At 42.5% G+C, this 24,711-nt stretch overlaps 1 protein-coding gene across 4 annotated transcripts in view; it reads right to left on the reverse strand.

The window, feature by feature from the left end:
* The window catches only part of TNFRSF19 (TNF receptor superfamily member 19), a 92,281-nt gene that overhangs the window by 66,817 nt on the left and 753 nt on the right, over positions 1–24,711 (reverse strand). For 3 of the 4 annotated variants that reach the window (XM_057533200.1, XM_007164210.2, XM_057533197.1), the window contains exons 2-3: positions 6,671–6,773; positions 4,155–4,265 (exon numbers count right to left, since the gene is read on the reverse strand). In XM_057533200.1, the coding sequence (XP_057389183.1) occupies positions 4,155–4,265; positions 6,671–6,748 (189 nt within the window). In that variant the 5' untranslated portion in view covers positions 6,749–6,773. Of the gene's footprint in view, positions 1–4,154; positions 4,266–6,670; positions 6,774–18,329; positions 18,581–24,711 lie in introns of those variants that run through there. The other variant, XM_057533198.1, reaches the window with a different exon arrangement.

Consider the following 24,711-nt stretch of genomic DNA (forward strand, 5'->3'; position numbering starts at 1 on the left):
AGGTGGCCCCAGGGCAGCAGTGGTGGGCGGGGCCAGTGGAGCGGGAGGGACAGGTGGGGACCAGGACAATGCCGACACATGCAGGAGGAGGAGTGGAAGGCTGCCGGGAGCAGCTCCTGCATCGCACACGCTGGGACATTTGTCTCTGCTTTCGAAGTTGGTCCTAAGCCACAACTTCTGGCGGGAAGTCGATCATTCTAGAACGACACTGTCCAATACGACAACCATAACCTCACATGGGGAAACTTAAATTTCATTACTTAAAATGAAATAAAATAAGCAATCCAGTTTCTCGGTGACACCAGCCACAGTTCACGTGTTCGATAACCCAGCGGCTCGTAGCACCCGTGTTGAACGGCACAGGTAGAGACCACGCGCATCAGCACAGAAAGTCCTGCCAGGTGCGCTGTCCTCGGGCATTATCAAGACGGGAGGCAGACGGTGACCCCAAGAGCCCCCCCCCACTGTCACTTACTTACAGTGATGGTGGACACAGCGACTAACCTCTGTGCCCCATCTGTAAACAGGGGTAGTTATATTCCCCACTTAAGACCTATGCTGTAAGAATTCCTTATGTCATACAAAGATCACATAGAACCTGGCTCACTATAATACATGTTGGCCAATGTCAGCTATTTTCGTTGCATGGTATATATCACAGACTCACAATTAAAGACATTTTGAGAGACAGTCCATATTTTTTAGGTTAAGACACACCCTGCAGATGAACACATGCAAAGCATCCAGGGTGAGAGGTTAAAATAAGTACTCGTTTAAAAAGTGGCCAAAGCTGAGAAGGGCACTGCTCGCAACAGGCATCAAGGGTCTTATTGAACCTGGAGCTGCTGCGTAGATTCCTTACGCTCTCACAATTGAAAGGAAGTGAAAAGCGGTCGGGAAACAGCGACCACACGCCACAGGCGAGCAGAGCACAAGCTGCCCCAGGAAAGCTCTTCCGGCACCTTCCAACAAGCCCAACTGCATGTCCTAATGTAGAGACCTAACCATGGGAGAGCAAGCCATACCTTGTGAAAAGGCAGGACTGAATGCCTTCCAAAGAAAATAATAAATAGGAGTAATAAAACCACAGATGGAAATTTTAACTGTACCTGCTTACCCAAAGTATTTCCAAGCTTGAGTTTTAAGGTATAGATATATGTTTGTAATTCGAAGAACCTCATGACCCGGAATTTATTTTGGATAGACATGATAGTAGAAAAATGGACAGAAGTTTTAAATTATGCTTAGTACAGCAGAATAAGTTACATAATAATGTTAGAATAAAGATTATTAAAAGCTCTGTGTTTGGTGAAAATGTTCTTTTTAAAATTCTTAATATAAAGAAAACTTTAGTTGTGGATATCAATAATTTGATCCAGCTTTCCTACTTTTTCATAACTAATTATAAAATATTTGCTATTTATTGTGCTTTCAAAATTTCAAACACCACTGGTAACCAAAATGGTACACCTCAGTTAAAAAAGTAAAGACTCTTGTACTCATCTGCTTCATTACAAATTAACAGGTAACCACCCCTGCCATGATATATTTAGTATTCCAAGCAACAAGCAAATAGACTATTTATAAATGTAGTTATCTAACAATTTAACAAAAACTTAGTCTCAGTGACAAGAATAAATTTTGCCTTGATTTGCAAAGCTTGGAAGTGACAATTAACCAGTTGAACATACTTGTCAATTTAAGTGATTTATCTGATTTTAATATACTCAGAACTTACTCTTCTTTCCTTTGAAAGATATATGTTCTTGCTAAAAATTTAATAAAGGCAGCCTGGAAGGAAGAAACTGCAAATTCATGAGTGGACAGTTTAGAAACTTCCAGTTCCAAAGTAATTGCTTATAAAAAACTCACATCCTTTGCCTTGATTAATTAACTGGAAAATAAAAATATATTTTTACTTCCATAGGTATGTTTGACTCCTTTGCCTTTCTTACGCTTTACATTTTAGACCCTGAGCGAGGCTCACTTGCTAATTTTATTTACTAAGAGCTAAAACCAAGCTAAAAGACTTGGCAAAACATTATTTGCAACACACAATCACACATTCATTAACTTTTATATTACTAGATTTAACTGTCATCTTTTTTTTCCAAAACCTATCCAAGACTGACAGATTGGTCCACTCCTTGAGCAAAGATTCACTAAGTGTCTGTTAAAAGGAGCTGGGCGGTCTGTTTAAGACAGTGAGGGTGAAAGCTGAGGGGTTGCCTGCCCGCAGGGTGGACACCTCAGGACAGGCAGGAACACACTCTACATTTGTAAATTTGTGCTTCTGAGTGGGTCCTGAGAATCTAATATTTCAGTGATGTCGTTACCTTTACTTTTACTCTTTCTCACTCAATTTTTTGTCCTGGTCTTTTTTTTTTAATGAGGAAAATGATCATAAATATTAATAACTAAAATAAGTACACACAGGCAGGGTTATACAGATTGCTTCCTTTTGGTGGCTCCTGATGAAATAAAGTTGGACAGCTATTGCAATACTCAGGGAAAATTACTACCTAATGAAAAATATTTCTTATGGATATCTGTGGGAAATTATGAAATACAGAAACTGTTATCAGATAATCTCAGAGGATGGATTTAAAAAAAAATACTGCGAGCTGACGGAACCTTCATCTTCATTCTCTAGATAAAGAATGAAGGTTAGGGAGCAATTTCTTAGAAATGATTCACTCATCTCTTCCAATCTGTGATATATTCATATTTTCACAGAGATTTGACAAAAGAACTCTGAGGGGTAGAAACATCACTGTTTTCCTCCCGGGCACAATCGCATTCTTAACTACTTTGTTGACATATCCTAGATATGCCGGTCTGCTGTTATAAAGGACCTTTTTACATCCAACAGAGCAAAACCTATGTCTGAAAATGCCATGTTACTACAATCCACAGGGATTTAAAAAACATCGGCCGGGGTGCTTCAGCAACTAGACACCGCAGAGTTCAAAATTCAGCCAGTTCCTTCCAAGCGGACGGCACAAGAAGCTGAAAGCCAACATATTAAACACAACACCCAGAGAGGCCATCCGCCAGGAATCACTTGTGGAATGCATAATTCTTTGTTTCCTGCTGTTTGCAGATCATCGATCAAAAATCTATGAATGACAAGACTCAAATTCAGAGAACAGCAGACTGTAGGGGAAAGGACTTCTCTTTGAAAAGTCACTTAAAATAAAGACACATCTTTTGTTCCTTTTCTAACATAACAGGAAGACCTTGGTGCATTCTTTAGAACAAAACGATACATCAATTGTCCACAACTGGTAACGTCTTCAAAAGGTCAGAAAATAAAGCAAATACATGTGTGCCTCTGAGCATGCTCACAACAAAGAAGGGCCCGGGAACACCCAGAACTCTGAATCCACCCCGTTGGAACACAGCTGCTTCACAAGCAGTGGTGAAGATGAATACATTTAAGATGCTCCTGGGAGTAGCATATACTCAAAGTGGGAAAATTAATAATCGTACTGGCACTGTCAAAGCAATGTTCAAAACTCTGGCTTGGAAAAGAACTGCTCCCTTGGAGCCTGGTTACTTAAGACACTGCTGGGCTCTGTTTTTCTTGACTAGTAATTGTAACCTTAATTTTAAGAAAAAGAAGGCCCAGTAAATAGTATTATTACCATTTTCTGTTATCAATGCTTTATTTTTAAATCTTTAGTAGAATGCTTTTTAATTAAAGCAAATAAACCTTAATGATTCTATTTTTTAAAATTTATTTTATTGAAGTATAGTTGATTTACAATGTTGTGTTAATTTCTGCTGTACAGCAAAGTGATCCCATTATTCATATACTTTTTCATTACAGTTTATCACGGGACACTGAATAATTCCCTGTGCTATACAGTAGGACCCTGTTGTTTAATGATTCTATTCTTTCAGTAAAATACAATAAACACTAAATTATACAAAACAATGACATTTATTGAATTACGGTTATTAGAATCTATTTCTTTTATCTCAGTAAGACACATGAATCGAATGTACTGAAAAGGGAATTGTGCAATATTTCGCTAAAGGGACATGACAAACCAAGAAATCTTCACTGGTCATTAACTGAAAGGATTGAGCTGAAAAGAACGCATTTTAAAGACACAGATCTACAACTTTCCCACACGCCCGACAGTTACCTTGGACAACTCCATGCCTGGCCCACACTGCTTGCAGAGAACACAGTTTCCCAACCGATCCCTGAATTCCTGTTGTCCACAGTCTCCTGTTTCACAGATCACTCTACATGCCTGAAAAAAATGTTCCACAAAACGTTATCTTAAGGGAAGTTAATTCTATTTTTCACAAAAAAGGAAGAGTATCTTCAGTGTTATTCACATAATCACTGAATGTAAACATTAATTCAGAGTGAGGCCAATTCAGTTTTCACTTCAGGAAGAATAACCACTTTCTGGAAAAGTCAGTGGAACAATTAAGTCAACAAGCCTGATTCCTCTCTGTATTCCTTGAATGAGAGTTCTCTTTTTCTGGATTTAACTGCTATCTTCTTCTGACACTTTTCTGAGTACCCAAGGTAAAAATAGGTAGAAACTGCTCTCTTTACTAAGTAAGAAGATGTATAAAAGAACAGTTACGCAGAGACCAAGGTCCTTTTGCAACCTGAAAAAATCTGAATTCAAGAATTATATTTTTGCTCTTTAAGAAAACATATTCACCCATAATGAGTTGAATAAATAAATAAATGGAATACATATACTAGTCCCAAGAACTTTGCTATTATCCTTTAGACATATCTGATACCCAGCTTTGATGTAGAAGTTTTTCAGCTGAATTCCATTTACTTAGAGTTCATCATTCAAAAAATTCTGACAATCGTGAGATCAGTAAAATTCCTGATAATGATGAAAATAACAATGGCCCAATTCTCTGAATGCTTCAGAGTAAAACTGTCATGTAAACATGAACTTACTTTCCTACTGATTGCCATTTTGCCACTTAAATGGGACCTAACAATACACTTTTCTAAAAAATTAAAGTATAGTTGATTTACAATGTTGTGCTAATTTCTGCTGTACAGCAGATTGATTCAGTTATACATATATATACATTCTTTTTCATATTCTTTTCCATTACGGTTTATCTCCAGATATTGAATATAGTTCCCTGTGCTATATAGTAGGACCTTGTTGTTTATCCATCCTATATGTAATAGTTTGCATCTGCTAACCCCAAACTCCCAATCCATCCCTCCCCCATTCCCTCCCCCTTGGCAACCACAAGTCTGTTCTCTATGTCCTAACAATAACTTTGGTTCACAGCATAGGACTTAAATGGAAAGATTATCTGCTTTGCAAAAACAAAGGTTGTAAGTCATTTTCAAGATATAGCCTTTATTTCTTATTTTACCTAAAAATGGTAAGTTCGTCTTATACACACCATCCTACCAAAGTGTGTATATCTGCTTCTTAACAGATGGTATTTCATTAAAAATGTTGATATTAACAGAATCTCAGACTGGTGACAACATTCAGTTCAAACTCTTACATCAAGCAGGGACTCCCTCAGTAACATTCCTGACTATTGATACAATTTTGTTTCCCTAAAGGAAAACTGAGAACCTTAGGAAGCACTGGGGGAACAGAGACTGGTGTGTGTAACATCCATCGCACACGTGCACAGAAATGGTTTTTGATGGTTATAACGACGGGAGGTTATTCAGTACAAACTGCCTCCACCTTGAAGCAAATATCTATAATGAAGTCAGTCAACCTCCTTAAATAAAATCACAGCCTTAACCTCTAGAGCAGGCAGAAGGGAGAATTCAAGGTGGGGTTCAAGACTAAACCATGATTTGGGGCTAAAGGTCTAGTAATCACCTCCCACCTTTCTTAACCCTCATTAACAACCAATCTTAGAGGAGTTTGGTTTTATTTAAGGGAGAGAGGAGATTCCCCTCCACCACAAAGACACTGCATCGCTTTGAGAAAGAAATGCCACAGCTTCTCTTGTGGACCATTTCTTCCAACATTTAACAACCTCAACTCAAGGAAGGGATGTTTTCCTTATGTCTATCTGCATGTCAGACTCCAATCGGACCCCATTTCCTCTTACTTTGTCTTCCAAGAAGACTTCAGGAACTGTCTTCAGTGTAAATAATTCTTTTTACATTTGTAGATCATGACTGCATCTCCAGATTAAATGTTTCAGTAATTCTTTTGAACAGCTTCATAGATGTTTTGTGTTAAAGCTTTCAAACATTACAATTCTCTATCTATCTTTGATGCTTTTTGAAACCAAGAAGGATATAAATAACTATATAAAACAATAGCACTTAAGAAATGATTCCTAATTTTTCACAAACTGTGAAGTCATGGGCTCCAAACTAGAATCTAAGGTCTTGTTAGGCTGTGCTGTGACAGGCATCTGCCTATAAACTCAATGGAGCATCATTATCATGCGGCAATGAGTGATGCTGTGATTTTATGACTTCACCTAGATTTAAATAAATAATTGCGACCACTGTTACAAAAGTCAAGACCCAACAGCAACCTTTGACTTATTAATTAAATGCAACAATGATAAAATGAATTTGAAAGAAAATTTTAAGATATGGGGTTAGAAATAGAAAATAGATTGAGTACTAGTTCTATGAATTCTTTCCCCACATTCTTATGAAAGTAAAGAGTTGACTTACCAAACAGGCTAGTAAAACTACAGCCGTGAAAAATGCTTTCTGTTGTTCTAGTAGCACTTTGAAAGCCATCGCTCTCATTAAATGTATTTCTGGTTGAAGAGCTCTAAAAGATAAGAAGATACAGTTAACATTAATACCATGAGTGACTGCATTCTGTATTTATTATACAATGTTACCATTTATTATATACACTAGTAAAACATAATATTATTTAGTATGTTAGTAAAACATAATACTATTTATGTTTTAAAAGGAATCACCTTTTAAAAGGATACCATAGACAAATACTATGTAATTCTTTTTTTTTTTTTTTTTTTTAATTTACCATCTTAACCATTTTTTTTTCAAATTTTTATTTATTCATTTATTTATTCATTCATTTATGGCTGTGTTGGGTCTTCGTTTCTGTGCGAGGGCTTTCTCTAGTTGTGGCAAGTGGGGGCCACTCTTCATCACGGTGCGCGGGCCTCTCACTGTAGCGGCCTCTCTTGTTGCGGAGCACAGGCTCCAGACGCGCAGGCTCAGTAATTGTGGCTCACGGGCGTAGTTGCTCCGCGGCATGTGGGATCTTCCCAGACCGGGGCTCGAACCCGTGTCCCCTGCATTGGCAGGCAGATTCTCAACCACTGCGCCACCAGGGAAGCCCACTATGTAATTCTTTACAAATTTAGGTTATGAGAATTGAAGCTTTGTCTACCTCCAAAGTATATACAAAATTCCTGCTGGCTCTGAGTTCCCAGGCTACACATGCCTTTATTTTCTTTCTATCCAAGTCTCTACAGTGTCCAGTCGACTTCACCCAGCAGAGAATTACATTCAAACTGTGACTTATAGAAACCTTCCATTTATACGGGTTTAGTCATACAGGATGATAACAAAGATAAAATAACAATTAACACACGCTAAGCACGCCATGCCAGGTACTATTTTTAGCAGAACTCATTTCATCTTCACAACTACTCTAGAAGTTGGATACTGTCATTATCCCCGTTTTAGAGATGGGGAGACTGAGGCTCAGAGAGGCCTGAGTCACTTGCTCAAGGTCACATCGCCAGTGAGAGGCAGAGCTGGATGCAAACCCAGGTGCGTGGTTCCAATGTCCCCGTGTCACATACACCTGAAAACAACCTGCTCCGTTTAACAAAAACTGTGTGCTTGGGTATCGGGCCTTCAGCTCCACTAAGAAGCAGAAATAGCTAACATCTGGCATTTGTGAGCTCTTCCCCAAACCAGTGCAGTGCAAATCATCTACTAGCAGAAAAATGAGCATTTATTTAAAACCATCTAAAAATCATTTACAAGTGATGAATTGGAGGCACTACCCTGACATTTCAAGAAAAGGTAAAATAAGCCTCTATATCTTTACCAGGAATGATCGAAAATGTAGAAACGAATCTGTCTTGTTTTGTTTTACAGATTCACTCAATGTCAAGAGAAGAGACTTATTTGACAATTTTTAAAAAGTGAAGGCTCACCTGGTCGCTCCATCGATCAGGCAGAGAAAAAATGGTTCAGTTTCTCTTTAGCAGAAACCCAGAGCAGAGAACCTGACTAACTGGAAAGAAACCAGAGCAGAGAACAACCAGAAGCAAAGAGCTCAAGAAAAACAGCAACAATAACAACAAAGGAAGCGGGCCGAGCAGGCTGCTGTCCTAACCATGGACCAAGCAGACAGCCAGGGGCGCGCCCCACCCCCGCCTGGAGACCAACCCAGGTGGTCATCCCAGCTGCCCCAGCAGGTCCAACCACCAGGGCAATGAAAAATCATTTTTAAGCTTGGTTGGATGAAAGACCCATTTTGAGTGAATTCACACGGCTTTTCTTTTTTTTTTTTTTTTTTTTGCTTTTCCAGCTTCTTGGTCATAGCTTTTTTTTCCCCTTGCATATCTCAAAATCATCCAGCAATTACCCAACCATGCAACCTGCTGCTGTGTAGACACAGGATTGGGGTCCGAAGATAAAATCACATTCCCTGAAAGGTATGCTTTAGGCTATCTCTTTCCCAGCGGGGTCTTCAATTTTTTTTAATGTGTTAATTTTTGAAAAGTAAAAAACATAAAATCTACATGGAAGTAAACTAATATGGAAAAGAGGGTATAAATACCAAAGCATTTACATAAAACATGAGAAATAAAGAGATCGATAGAGTCTGTCCGTAGTCGGTCGGTAATCGAGCATCTAGCTCACACAGAAAACCCTCCTGGGATACGGTGCTGATTACTGTGTAAGGCACACAAACACTGCAGCATCTTCTTGTAAAGGCACACCAAGCTAGAAGTCATGGCGCTATGATTCTGACTTTGTAAGATACACCCATTTTGTGTACAAAAATAAATATGCCAACATATTATCAATGGTTTAGGTTTATACTGCGGCGATCCAGGTGAATTTTTTACCCTCTTTACCCTAAAAAAATCTTTGTAGTGTAAATATTTCATTCATAATGAAAAAAATATATGTATAGTGCTCTTGGGGCAAAAAAGGTACGTAACATGATCCTTTTTGAAAGTTTATAACCTAAAAAAAAGGATGAGATAAAAACCACATATACGCTACCCAAAAAAAGGAGAAAATTTGAACAAAGTGTACTATGATTTTTGCATCACAAAGATTTTGGTATTTTTTAGATGATAGGGTAGAAAAAAATTAATGGAACTAGATCCAATGTGCTGATTTGTCTTATCTTCCCAACACACATGCTAAATTGAGTAGTTTGAATGGGAAATACAAAAGGAGCATTGCTACACCTAAATATCCAGGGGTACAGGTGGGTTTGTCCCTGCAAATTATCTTCTGAACTCCTCGGCCTGGCACCTATGCCCTGTATAATCTCACCCGCCGGCCTGCCGGTCTCATCACAGGTCACTGCTCTCACTGCCCGCCCAGCTCAGCCATACCCCAATACCCACAGTTCTTCTGGACACCCGTGATCCTGCCCTCTTGGTCTGGACAGCCTTTCCCTTTTTGGGTCCCTCTGAGAACCAGCTCAACTATCACTCTACTGAATGCGGTCCACAGCCAAGCAGCTTGAGTGAAGTGAGGTCCTCCCTGGGGTTCCACAGCCCTTTCCACGTCCATGGACAAGACCCATCATGCCGCAGGTCAGTTTCACTCCCAGACTGAATGTTCCTTTAAAGCATTCAATCCTAGGATCACACCTAGAATTCTGTGTTCCCAGCGTCGAGCGCAAAGGTGCTCAGCGAACGTTTCCTGAATTAACTAAGTGAATGAAGAAACACAAAACAATGAAAAATACACTGTGGAAAACACCTGAGATTTGTTTGCACGTAACAGATCTAATTCTTCTGGGGTGAACAGGATAAACATTCTGTTTCAGATTTATATAAAATCTTATTGCCTTCTCAAGGCATTCAGTGCCTTAGATTAGGACACAGGATTAAATGATACAGTGACGTATTTTAAAAAATCCTAATTGGCTTAAAAAGCGCAAGCAGTTCTTCACAGAAGATTTCTTACACTGGGAGCTGGGGATTGAACTGTGCCACTGAAATACGCCACTTCTGTTTTCTGTGGCTTCTTGTTTAACCTGGCTTTTTATACCAAGAGGCTGAGATGTAATTTAGACTTGGGTGGGTGATCCTGAGAGCCATCAGGGCGCTATAAAGGCCAAGTTCAAATAGTCTTCTGCAGGTAAAGCCACCATAACTGAAAACAGCCTGGGCGTTATTGAGAATGGTCACGGGAAAAGGGCAACTGGAACACCTGGGTTTTCAGTCCCATTTCTTACTTAGCAAAGTTCCTCTGAGACCACACATCTATAGAGACAGAAACAGACCCCTTTTCGTGGGGTGTGCGGAGGGTCCGCTGCGATAATGCAGGTAAGATGTGCAGCCCGGGGCCCGGGACACAGTAAAAGCTCACGGCTGCTAATGTTGCCGTGGCCCCTGCTGCTCTTGGGAGCACCACTTCCCAGCTGCGGACCTCACCCACGTCTGTCTCCTTCTCTCTGAACTGGGCGTCGCGACAGTACCGCCTCCTGGACGGCCGTGAGGAATAGTGAGCTTAACAGCTGGAAGATGTCACCGTTCCTGGCCCAGAAGAAGTGCTCCATACTCGTTAGCGATGGTGGCCGCCACTGTTAGTGATATCATCCTTGAGGAGCAAATGGTCCCGTGTGTATGACAGCCCCTGAAGGCTGCAACCTTCTGGACAAATGTGGGACATGATGCAGACAGTCGCAATCGAGGGGCAGGTAGCGTTTCAGACCTCTGAACTGAGGCTGCAGAAAGCGTTCGAAGACTGAGAACAGGGTCAGTGTGAACTTAGCGTTCACGGTATCAAGTACTGTGTCGGTGCTTTAGAAGAAGTGCAGCTTCTTTCCTTACTACCTACCCTCTAAAGTACATCTTTATCCCCACACAATGGGGAGAACGCTGAGGGCCGAAGGACACACGTACTAGAAACAGTGGAAACCAAAGCAAATTCACGCTTGGTGACCCCGAGGCAGGGCCCTGGCGCTCTGTCAGCTTGGCTAAGGGCTGTACCCACCGTGCTGAGCGTCCAAGTCCCTTCCACTTAGCACAGTAGGACTACATCCACCTGGTCCACACGAACAAGGCTATGTAACCACATAACACGCTGAACGAACAGCAACTCTGATGAAGCAGTTATTAGGCGCCTGAAAGGAGGTGGTGTCATCTGGGGTAGGAGGCCGCAAAGGTGTGCTCTGCAGGGACTCCCAGCTAAGCAGGGCTGCGGAGACTTTTCATACCACCTGGCCACACACTACTTAGAAATAAACAATTTAGCCGGTGCAGTGTTATAAGCGTGACCTTGAATTTCCTGGAAACAAATGAAATACCTTATGAAATGCTTTGGCATTCATAAAAAGAAGGAAAAGTTAATGAAATAACAAGCATTTAAGTAATAATGTTTAAAATAAAAATAAGGCCATAAAAAGGTATTTACTGAAATTGCTTTTAACTTCTGGGTCTGGCCAAGGTAAAGAAATGCTTTTATAGGCAGAATTCCGTGTTCTGTTTATCTGGGGGAGGACTTGTCAAGCACAAGATATACACATTATGAGATTATGTACAATGGGCCCACGAGGGTTTTCACAGTTTGCCTAAATATCAGGAGAAGACCAAGGATGCTAGTTTACAGGAATCTAGGTGTGTGGCATTCCTGCCTCACCATCTGCTCTACAGCAAATGCAAGCAGGTGTCAGGAGAACCAGGCAAGCAAAAAAGAAGAGGTAGGAGCCCAAAGCACAGAGCAGGCAAACACTCTGTTAAGCGGCAGAGAAAGTGGCTGCTTATCAAGTTAACTTGCTCATTTGAATGAATGGTAACTAACAGGGAGGCGTCCTATTGGCCAGCCTCTAGACGGGGTAAATCCAACACATGCTGAAACGAAGTGCAGCCCCCTTCCATTCCTCGTCCAGATCCTGAAGACCTGGGCTGGTGCCTCACTAGGCAAAGCTCAGGGTTTCCGGGAGCAGCTGGGGACGGGCAGCCCCCTGTATCTGAACCGCAGTGGCTGCTTCAACCTGCAGGTCCCTCCACTGCCGCCCCCTCTTTTGCCTTGGGGCTCTCCTATACGCTGTGCCTCATCTACCGTGCCTTCCCTGAATCTGTCAAACCGGGATCTCCCTAAATCTGGCACGGGCACCCTCCTTGGTGCTTCCATAGCACCCTGGATATCTCTCTGTCTCACAGGATGATTATCTGGTTCCTTCCCTCTCTTTGTAGCTCTTGTATTGCATCTTGCCAGGATGCACTGTTTCCTTCTGTCAGTACAGCACTTAATTTTAAAAATAAGTTTTCAATATTAAAAATGGAGCATTTTCCTGAAAAATTAGAAAGCCTGGCATCCACGAGTCCCACATTAAGGCAACATGAGCTACAGCTGAGCATCTGTTGTCCCGTCCATAGAAGAACATAGGCGTCTGGTGCTCCAGTCCCTACTCCTCCCTATTGTCACAGGGGGCAACCTTCCTTCATTCATCATCAACCAAGCCATCTGAGTTTACCATCAGTTAGGGTCTGAGGACTTCATGACAAGAACTGCGATTTCCCTCTAGAGCTGTTAACTCACCCAAAATATGTGCCCAACAGATGCTGAATAAATGAAGAAATTCATTAGCTAGGGATAATATTTTTACTCTTAGGGCTGCTGTAAGGGATAAAATAATGTAGGGGAAAAATCTGTGCAACCACAGCTTGAGCTTGAACTATAAGTGACGGTGGTAGCACACAATTCAAGTGAGGACCCCATTTCTGAATATAGGGTTATAATATCGACCAAGATCACCAAGGAGGAAGATCTGGTATGTATCTTTCTAATTTTAACAATTCAGTAACCTTTTTGAGAATAGTCTTTATTTGTGATCTTATAAATGACCAAAATATATGAATCTGAAATAATTCAAATAATCTGGACAATTCGTTTCAGAATAAGTTGCTTAATTTTCTTTTTTTTTCCCCCCCATCCTTTCAAAGCCATTTGATTTATTATCCAGCACACAGGGCATGCAACATGTAAACATTTTCATCTAGCAAAACTGTATTAACATTAGGTCATGAAGCTACAACCAACCCATACATTTTTCCAATATGCAATAAGCTGAAATATTTTTAAAGAAATCAACATTAAAGTACACTGGCAGGCTTACAATTTATGAAATCAGCACTGAAATGACGCCAATGCCACACATACCGCCTTTTACATTTAATGGTGGAACAGAATCATAAATGGCTGAGAATAATGTCAGTCCCATATGTGAAGAGAATAAAAAATTAATTAGAAATTTAGGGTACTGCTATTTCCAGACGGGGCAATAACCCCTAGCCTCTAGCTGTTCTTTATCTTCGTCTTCAATTTCACTATATCCTGAAAATTGTTCTTCCTACATGGTAGGGTTGGCAGCCCTTTTTGTAACCTAGGAAGCTCATGAAGGTATGTGGTAATAAAAATATACATATTGTTGTTGGCTGGGAAATGAGAATGATTTCCCTTTTCAAGTCAAGAAATATTTTCTACTAAAAACTCTACAAGCTTTAAAATGTTCTGTTGCCAAATACAATATCTTCAATTCCTCCAAAGTTCAAAAACATTAGGGGCCAGTCACCGTCAGGCTCCTATAATTTTTTTCAACAGAACTTAACCTAGGATACGGTTTTTTGAGACTAAATCTTTTCATTTCTCTGAGCTGTAGATGCTATCATTTTTGCTTTAAGAAAATCCGTCATAGTGTTCTCAGAATGTTCAATCAACAAGCGTATTGTAACTAATGTACTCTTCCCCCAATTCACAAATGTTTCTCAGTCCTAAAATACAAATAGGACAATTGTAGCATCAAGGTCTGAGGGGACCCCAAACATTGACACAATCTATTCTAGAGAATTGTGCATAATAATGTCTACAACACAGCTGTTTAAATTTTTATTTTAGAAGCCTGGATAGATTCCAAAGTCCTTTTTTGTAACATGTGTAGTGTTCTCCATTATGAGAGGCCTCCATTCTTTTAGAATTTCCTCAGATTAGAGCCATCCGAGCAGACGGAGGGGAAGAGTTGGCTGAATAACATCTAATCTTGAGGTAGACAAGCTCCTTTGTCTTATATAATTGCTGAGGTTGGTTGTTCTCTTTTTAAAAACCCAGGTCTTAAAACGTCAATTTAAAAGGTACCTATTCTGTGATGTGTGGACTAGACGATAACCCAATACTGTTTAAACATCTTACTTTTAAATGTAAACATTTGAGACAGATAAAATACGATGAATGAACTCACTGCTCAGCCAGTAAATCATGAAAGGAAATTGCGTTCCTACTGCTTGACTGTTCTTTTTCTTCAGCCAGAAGGTCATTTTAGAAAGGCTATGAACATTTAAGAATCAGCTGCCATGAGACAAACGCCTTGAACTGTTTAACTGTTCCCGGCTCTCTTATCACATAAGCAGCTGTCTCTTTATTTGGGGTGTACATTTATTCGAGGTGGGTATTCTTATTCAACCTGTTGTCAAAGATAGAGCATGCTGGCCTTTTCCAGATTTTTAAATGCTTGACTTTAAATATTGATTCATCAGATTTAAGAGGACTTGGCTTTCTTCATTAAAGATGCCTTCAGTTTTTTGTGCTGTGTTATATTTTGAATTGTTGAACTGGTTGCAGAGGATTGGGTTAAGCTTGGGTTCAGAGATTTAAATAGGTGAAAAAGGAGAAGAATATTCTCCTCATGTTAGTAGAATTCCTCACTTAGGTTTCAAATGTCCCCAACATACCCTGGATTCATATATTAGAGCTACAACTAGTGAATTAAATTAACATATTAAGCACAGCATGTGATTATTACATGTATGTACAAACACATTATATATAAATTAAATTTGATAACCATCTAAAGTAAAAAAACATTTTCTTTCTGTTCTTTTAAAAAGCCTCTTAAACGTTGCTTAAATTTAGCAGTGTTCCTTATTCAAGTCTTCTGGATAGGAAAGGCACTTTACATTGCAATTTCAAGTGCACAAAAAGTCTTCCTATGTCCTTACCTTTCAAATTCAAAATCCAGCCTGGACTCAGAGCCTAAAAATACCCCCATCAAAGAAACAAATAACTTCCATGAATGTCCCAGAAAATGCTAACACAACATCCTAGAGCTAGCACTTAGTATGGAAAAACATTCCAAAGTTAATAAAGCCATGTGGCCTCAGTAACAAAGTAGATGTCATGAGACACTTCCATGGGTTAAAAAGGAACAAACATAGAGCTCATGATAATGCACTATGTATTCATGTCAAGGCAGTATTTTCAAAATGAAATTGCATTTCTATGTTTTGTATTATTCTCAGAACTTGGTAAATATTATGCGAAGAAAAACTCTTTTTAAGTACCGACATCTCTGTGAATAACTGTCAAAAACTGTCTTCCAGGGAAGGACTCTATTCTCACCCCCTCTAGTTACATATGTTTAAATTAGATAATAAGCAGTGCTTTAAATAAACATGTTTTAAAACTACACCTAAGGTGAAGCTGTACAACAGAAAACATACGGAGTAAATCCTGAACGAATGCAATATAATCTTCCCTTTTGCATACAAGTATCCGGTCATGAAATAACAACATATTAAAATAAATCCTTCTGTTTGCAGAAGTCATGTTTAACAATAACTGTTTCTTCTTTATATAAAGAAATCGTCTCCTAGTAAAGGAAAACTGTCATTGGAGTAAAAACCACCCATTCATAAGTAGTTTGTTAAACTGTTTCAATTAAAGAAATATCGAACAATGCTTATGGTTTTTTTTGTTTGCAAATTGAGTTCTTTCATTAAAATGCAAAAAAAAAAAAAAAGTGACCTGGATTTCTCACAATGGTAACTGCAGGTTTGACGCATAGTTCGCTACCATCAAAACAGATCGCTGGGGGCTTCCCTGGTGGCGCAGTGGTTGAGAATCTGCCTGCTAATGCAGGAGACACGGGTTCGAGCCCTGGTCTGGGAAGATCCCACATGCCACGGAGCAGCTGGGCCCGTGAGCCACGGCTGCTGAGCCTGCGCGTCTGGAGCCTGTGCCCCGCAGCGGGAGGGGCCCCGATAGTGAGAGGCCCGCGCACCGCGATGAAGAGCGGTCCCCGCACCGCGATGAAGAGTGGCCCCCACTTGCCGCAACTAGAGAAAGCCCTCGCGCGAACCGAAGACCCAGCACAGCCAAAAATAAATAAATAAATAAATAAATAATTAAAAAAAAAAAAAAAAAAAAAACAGATCGCTGTATTTGGATGCTTCCAAACGTCATCCTCAGGACTGTGTGAGCTAAATTTCTGCTCCATGAAATGGCATGAGACCCTTGACCAGGGCTGTGCGAGCGGCCCTTCCCATCACTGTGTCTACGGGCTGCTGGCACATCCTCCGAGCGCCCTCCCCTCTCCCCAGCTCCCGCCGGGCCGGCCGGCCTGCAGACCGCTTCCCGCCAGGACGGGCTGGAGCGCCCCCGTCCAGGCCCCGGGAGAGCCTCGCGCACACACTCACACACTCAGGCACCTTCGCCTACATGCAGTCTTTCTATTTACAAGATCCCTGCACAGCGGGGCTCAGCGCGGCCACTCCCGTCGCCCACGGGGGCCAGGGGGTGCTCACACCCTCCGCTTCCTCCAGCTGCAGCATCTCGGTGGCCTTGCTGTCAGCCCTCCCGAGAGTCGCCTCCGCCGGCCCTGTCCTCCCGCCCCCTACTCTGCACGCGAGCAGCCCAGGCCGGCGCCCCCTCCCTCCACCCGCAGCTGCCTCCTCTCCGCGCGCGGGCCGCGCGGATCCGCCGCGCGGCGCGGCGCCACGGCCCCGGGGGCGGCGGGGAACCTACCTTCCCGGGTGCCTAGAGGCTGCTCCGCAGGTCCCGGCGGCGATCTGACGCTCCGGTACGTGCTGAGCCGGGCTGAGCGCGCGGCACTCGGTGCGGAGCTGGGCCGGGGTCCCCTCCACGCGCGCACACCCGGCACGTCCAGGCGCCGCGGGTCCGCGCTGCCCCGTAGCCCAGCAACGGCCGCCGCCTCCCGGCCCCGCCCACCGGGAGCCCCGCCCACGCGGGAGCCCCGCCCACATCGGAACCACCGCCCACCACCCACCCTCTGGGCTCCGGGCTGCGTCCCCGCAGACCCCCGGGTGCCCCAGGCCGCGGTCCAGCCGCTGATGGCCCCCGGGCTGCGGGAGCTGCTGATTGCATCCCGCAGGCGGACCTGGGCAGGCAGGAGGGGGCCCACCAGGACCACGGAGAGCGGGGCTGTGTGGGGACCTGCCTGCGGCTAGGGGGCGCCTTCGCGGCCACCTGGACCTGTTTCCAGGCCTTTGTGCCTCTGCGCTGCCGGTGACCTTCTACCCCGCGCCCGCCTCTGCGCCAGGAAAGGCCCAGGAAACGGTGTGACACGTGTGCGCGGTGGGTCCGGATCACCAGGACCCGGCCCACCAGCCGCCTCGTCATTCGCAGATGCTTTTCCCGGCGGGTCCTCCCCATTTCGCTCGCCAGACATTGGCCTCCAGAGGTCGGGATGCTTCCACCGCCTCGGCGCGGGCACAGCCCAGTCCGGCCCAGGCCCCCGGGGATCGTGGGCGGCGCAGGTCCGGGCTTTGTGCCTCCACACGCGGCTCGAGGACGGTGTCGAAACTTCTCCACTTTGCGCGCTTACGAAGCGAGGCTAACGGTGCCCGCTCTACAGATTCAGTGGAAGGAGTAAAAGCACCATGTACAGAACAAATAGGTTTTCGGCACTACAATGCTGTAGAAACGTAAGCAATTGTCGTTCATCCGTCCAGTGAGAACGTGGACAAACTTCCCCCCAACCCAAGAGGCTGCGCACGCACCGCGTCGGTGCAGGGGCGCCCACCACTTCCTGTGTTGGTTTTGATTTCCCCGGCACACCTGCACGTCTCTTTGAATGGAACCAAATCCCATGTTGCCTTTCTATGCCGCAAGGCCCTTAGTAGCGGTCAATAAATGTCTGTTGAGAGAATGAATAAGTTGTCACAGTTGGTCACCAATCCGCCCGTCTCATGACCCCGCACTGACAACGCCGAATGCGCTACTAGGTACTTGTACAAAAATACATTAAAAATATCCTTCCAAGTGTCAGCCTCAAGGCTGTCACGGCCGGAATAGAAACCGCAATCACGACTTATTTTTAACCATTTACAAATGATACGCACTGTCTTACCTGAACGTCAAGGCGAGTGGGCCTGTCCCCAGCCTACCTGTCAGCTGTGATCTGGGACCTCATCACACCCCGAGGTTCCCTAACAAGCTCGCCCTTAGCCGGAAGTTACCTGTCTAACTAGACCTCACCTTCCCGAGGGCACAGCTTATTTTCTTCGTAGCCCGGAGCCCTGCACACAGGGCATCCTGCGGCCGCCGTGGTTAAGCTGACTTACTGCTGCTTCTCTGTGAGGTCGCACACACTCACCCCCTCCTCCTCGTTTCCTCTTCATCCCAGCACCCGGTCCGCGGCCTGTGCCACACAGGCCCTCCGCGCCGCTCCCCTGAATGCCCCGCCCTCAAACCTCCCTCCCGGCTGCTCTGCTCCACCCGTCCTGCTTCCCCTGCCTTTCATCACGGTCCCTGTCCAACGAACAGATTTACAAAGATTCCTCACTGTGAAGAATGGCTTCTGGTCAGGGATTTCCATGTTTGGGCTCCACCCACATCTTCAGCTCTGTCTTTCCTGCCTCTAGACGGGACACTAAGTTCTGGCCGAACTGGTCTGCGGGCCTTGCCTCCGGTGTGCCCTGAACGCGCCCTTCCTTGGCTCCCCAAGCTTCCTCTTGATGCTCCCTCCCCCGAGGTGGTAAGGAACCAGCTCAGAAGCCACAGCTCCCAGGAGTCACGGCGAGGTCTGAGGCCTTTGTGCCGCAATGGCAGCACCCGCCTGTCCTGACTTCCTGTGACTTAGCTTTCTTCCTCAAGGACTTAAAAGGAGTCCTGCTTTCGAGAAGCAGCATATTTTGCTCAAACTTGCATCTGTGATAGTATCAAACATTCACACGAATGTTCAGTAAGTGTTTTCTGAGAGGAATTTAATCTGCCAGCCCAGGAACTACTTTGTTTTTTCTCTGGCCTCCCTTCCTTGTTAGAGACAGTGGCACATTTAGTTCACTCATTCTTGCATCATGTCATCTGTATGTGACTGCTCTTCCCCGTGAGCCCCCTGCTAGCTCTCTGCAGACAGATCCTATTAACGTACACAGCCTTTGGCATCGCATATTCTGGCCTTGGAGGCCAATTGGCCGTTGGCTAGTTGCATGTCCTTGGAAAAGTTACTTGACCTTCCCAATTTTCTATATCTCCCACTGTTGAAATAAGTTGTTTCACTGGTCGTTGTTAAATAAGATACGGTATTTAAAGAGCTTGGCCCAATGCCTGGCACATAGTAAGTGCTCATTAAATGGCAGCCATTGTTGGCAGGGCTGTACCTTTTGTTAGGCACACAATGCCAAGCATCAAAAATCGATAACTGAAATGGTATTTGACAGTGGAGAGCCATTGAACCTCTGCACTGTAGCCGTTAAGTGCCTCTTACTCTTTAAAGAAGAGGCCGCTTAGGTTAACAAATACTCCCCACTTACCTCACTTTGAGTGTAAGTGACCTGGGGACAGTGTCTGAAGGAAGGAGGACCCAGTGGTGGCACAAAAAGAATCATACGACTCCTAGGCTCTTTCACAATGAAACCAATGCTTAGAATTAGGGCTGCAAGCATTCTCTCCCTTTAGAGCACTGACTATCATTAATGAATTGAAATTTTAGTGAAAAGGCTAAATTCTTTTTTTTTTTGGCCGCTGTGGCTTGAGGGATCTCAGTTCCCCGACCAGGGATTGAGCCCAGGCCCATGGCAGTGACAGCCCGAAGTCTTAACCACTGGACCGCCAGCAAATTCCCTGAAAAAGCCAAATTCTTATGAAGATCTCGGCAGAGGTGCTGTTTTTAAGACTATGTTACAGGTTGGTTTTCTGAAGCTAGTTTTAGCAATATCTAAGCTGATACGCAGTGTATTTGTTTAGAATATATTCCTAAAAAAGTTGAACCAATGAAGTAACAAACTTCTTGAGAAAATAATTTCAGTGATAAGCTAGCTCACTGGAAGCAAAGTTAATGGAAAATTGTTTGACTTTCTAGTAATTTCCATGTAGAGCACTATTTCATGGGAAGAAGGAATAGAATGCAAGCTACATGAGAATCCTGAATTCTGTCCCTTTGTTCACAGTGCCTGGCACGTGGTAGGTACTCATTAAAAATTTGTTGAATGAATGAATAAATGGGGGCCACAATCTCAAAGAGTTGTGAAGTTTGCCAAATATAGTTAAGAAAATAAGGGGGAAAATAACCAAGACCCAGCTATTTAAGTAATTCCCAGCACCCACTGCTGCCAATCAGACTATCAGCGTAGGGCTGGGGCCTGATGGGGAGCAACTTGCCCAAGGTCACACACCAAGTTACTAACAAAGCAGGATCCAAAATCCAGGCCTCCTGAACCCTAATATAATCATCACCGTACCACGAATGCTTAAATTAATACACATGCAAAGTCCAAGGAGGGTATTTATTTAGTTGATATAATGTCAAACTCATGACATTTATAGAGCAAAGGTGCTATAAGTTGCAGCACTTGCACTGACCCTGGTGAGTTTATGACACTGTGTTGGCCAGACTCTTCTCATGTGTTTATTGAGAGGAGAAACGAGCCACTGACTCTCCTCCTCTGCTTCCCGATAAATACAGGGGACTCCTCCGCACGTGCAGAATTAAGGAACAGGCTCGCAGGGCAGCAGCCAGTGAGGCTAGGCCATAGGGCTGTCTAAGTACTGGGGACCATTAACAGGATGGGGAAAGCTGTACTTCCCGGAACTCTTCTCACAAAGGGAGTGGGTTGTGTTGGAAGAAATGGTTTCATAAAGTCACTCAACACCCCCATCTCACCTCCCTCCACCTTCTCACCAAAGATCTGAGTTAAGTCACAATGGATGATGCTGAAGTACTTCTCAATCGAAGGATGTGAGACTTGGTCACTTCAGAGTGGTGATTTCAGCAAGTGGGTGGATCTGCGCGGCAGTTTGGAGCAAAGCTGAATGGCTTGTGACAGTTGAGGAGAAATTAAGCACGGCCACCAGGGAGCCTCCTCCTGCCCCCCCCTTTCATAGCCCGTTCCTCTAAATGGTGCTGACATTTTAAAGAATCACTCTTTAAAGGCACATCAGTTTCTGAATGTTTCCAGGGTGCCTTGGACCAGCCCTGCCATCACAGGGAGTCTGACCAACCAGACCAATGGTGGACGCTTGAGTGTGGTCCAGTCCTGAAGCAGAGGAAGAATGAATTACGTCCTGAGGTCCTTTCTAGTTGAAGATTCTAGGCCAACTGATGGAAAACCCTATCAAAAAATTCTAATAGCGCTCATAAAATATACCAAAAGAAGAAAAACAGAGCACATTTTTGCCCCCAAATTTTGGCTGTAATGTTTGCTAACAGTTAAGTTCAGCTGTATGTAATTCTTATGATAGAAGGAATTAACTGCCCAGCCCTAGAACAAAAGAACCCGAATTGAAGTCAGATAGACTCTAATGGTGCCACTTAATCAGCCCTGTGACCTTGCACTTGTTATTTAATCCCTCTGAGCCTCACTTTTCTCATCTGTATAATTGGAATGACAAACTTAATTGCTGGAAATTTAAATGAGATGGTGTCCTGAAAAATATTGTCAGAGTGCCTAGCACACAAGTACTCAATAAATATTACTGAATTAATAACTAGTACATTAATAAATATTAGTGAATGTTACTAAGTAATAATCTGTAAAGCTTTATATGAAACCTTTATGAGGGTGATAAGACATGAGAGATATTTGGCCTTGAGAGCAGTGTATATGTGTAAAATTTATAGTCAATAAATAAATTTATTCACAAGAAATATATTCCTTTTTTTTCAAGAAAAAACCCAGAAGGAGCTAGTGAAAACATGTTCAAGGATTCTTAACATAATCAAATGTAATAGGGAATATATATCATGTACCAGCCCATATGGAATATGTAAACTGAAATCTCACAAAATCCCACTGGGAATCTCCCTGGAGGAAAAACAACCTTTAATTAACTATTAAACTTTTCATGCACACCACTGACATCTTCTAAGAAAGTATCAAATCCTTGGAAACACAAAAAGATGTGCATATAATGTCAAAAGATGTGCATAATATATATATGTGCACACACGTGTATATATATATACATACACACACAGACACACAAATATATATAATTTCACATTGCATTGATATATTAAATTTTTGTGAAAATTATTTTAAATGTCATGGTAAACTATGTGTAGCAGTAATTGTGTTCAGACTGCTTAGAAATACGGAAGCAAAAGCAACTGTTGGGAAGTCAGCGGACTAATCCAGTTGACGGACACATCTATCATAGAAACAAAAACTGCATAGCAGAAGGAAGTGGTTATCTTGATCTTTCAAACTAACCCTGTTCTCCAGTCAGCAGTGCATTTGTTTTAGCAGGTGTTGGAAAATATCCATGGTGGACTGGGAAGGACACAGGACCAGGACTTGGAAAACAGGCCATGTAACTTAGTTAAAAAAGTCAAGTGACTTTTCTACAATCTCAGTTTCCTCATCTGTAAGATGGCTATAAAAATTCCACCCCACTTATTTCAGGAGGATGATCTGATCCACTCCCTCATTTCCCATATGAGAACACTGGGGAGTGAAGCAAATCCCTTAAGGTCACATAGCTAATCAGTGACAGAATCAGGACTAGAAATAAGTCTTTTGAAGTCTTGGACTTTCTGCAGTAACAAAGCTGCCATTGAAGCAACAGATAGGAAAGTGCTTAAAAAATGTAATATAAGGGTTTCGTTCAGTGGAGATCTTATGGAGTATCCCCTCTTAAATCACAGTCAAGATCATCAGGCGGCAATTAATTCAGAGACAGCTTTTGAGACTGTACCTGTACATTCAGCAATAGGCATCCTTCTTTTAAAATCAAATACAATCTGTTTCATTTCTCAACCAAGACACAAGAAGTAAACAATTAACTGAATTAATTCAGACACTGAACTGAATTTTCAATGACTTGACTTGCCCAAGCTAGTTTTCTACAAAACCTAAATTAATCAGATAATTGCTAATTCTCCCTTTTGTTTTGTGTTGAAGGAAGTCTGTTTGTTAGAATGAACCTAGTAGCAGAATAAATAGTCATTAAAAAATTTTTTTAAGTCCCAAACATGAACTAAATGACCGAGTTCTTAAGCACACTATTTCTCTGGGCATCTTCTCCAGTCATTATTTTAAAAGTTTAATTTTCTTTATCCTAATGTGAACATTACTACTGCTTTTGTGGTTTAAAGAGGACTTTTTCAGCAAACAAATGAAAAAAATCAACCTAAGCTGATAATTCAGGATTTTGTGAACATGCTTTGTCACATTGTCAGTAAAACAAAAATTTAAATGCCTCTCTTGGCATGACTAAATACAACAGTTAAATCTTTCAAATTCTTACTGACACATCTTTATAGTCAGTTTGGTATGGTTTTAAATAATCTCCACTTAACAGCTATCAGTTTTAAAATTAAGCAAACAATGCTAATTATCCTCCTTAGACTATCAGGAGGAAAGTTTAGAAAGTAATTTAATTAATTGGCTCTGAAAAATTAATTACACGTGAAATGAGACTCATTAGGCCCTTCCTGTCTCATCAGAATTTCAGACTAAAGAATAACCCATCTCTCTCATCACTTACTTTCTCTGTGGTTCGGCTAGCACTAAAATAGACTATTGTGATGATAACTATTTACCCCCCCCCCAAATTAAGACCAGAATATTAAAATGAACTAATGTGAACATGGCGCTCTTACATTTCCACTGGATTTTCTTGCATCTCGATGTAAAGACTTTACTCTGTGTGTGTGTGCACGCGCACATGCATGTGATCACTGAACTGACAAAACAAGCTAACTTTCAAATTCAGCACAGCAATATATTTTGGTTTTGCCATGTTGAGCGTAAACTAAAGTGAAAATGTGGCTAAAAACTGTATGTAACATCATAACTGTTGATTACTCAGTTTTCATAGAGTTGGCAAATTTTAACTCACAACAGCTGTCACTACATTTAGAGTACATTTTAATTTAGGAATATTAACTTTGTGAATGTTTCTGTACATGAGGCCTGTGCTATTGCCAAAGGTTCCAGAAAACCACTAGAGGATTTTTTTTTTTAAACCAAACTTAGCACAACTTAAACCTCCCTGTTTGAAAATTCTTCAGTTTTACCCAGGAAAGGCTTTAATCATACTTGAATGCCTCTCCAGTGATTCCTTTGAGGATACACACTGCATAAGGAAATGTATTTGATAGGTTGGAGTCTTGGAGGTGAGAGAATAAAGAAAGAAACAGTATTGCCAGAGATGCACTGTACTCTTTTCTATGAGAAAACAAGGAAAACACTGGCATCCAGTAGAGTTCCTCCGCCCGTTTACTAAGTAAAGCAACCTGTAAATACTTAGAGCAATTACAGCCTACAGACCTCGGGCTCTGCAGCGGC

This window comes from Balaenoptera acutorostrata, chromosome 18 (genome assembly GCF_949987535.1).
Source record: "Balaenoptera acutorostrata chromosome 18, mBalAcu1.1, whole genome shotgun sequence".
Classification (NCBI taxonomy): Eukaryota; Metazoa; Chordata; class Mammalia; order Artiodactyla; family Balaenopteridae; genus Balaenoptera; species Balaenoptera acutorostrata.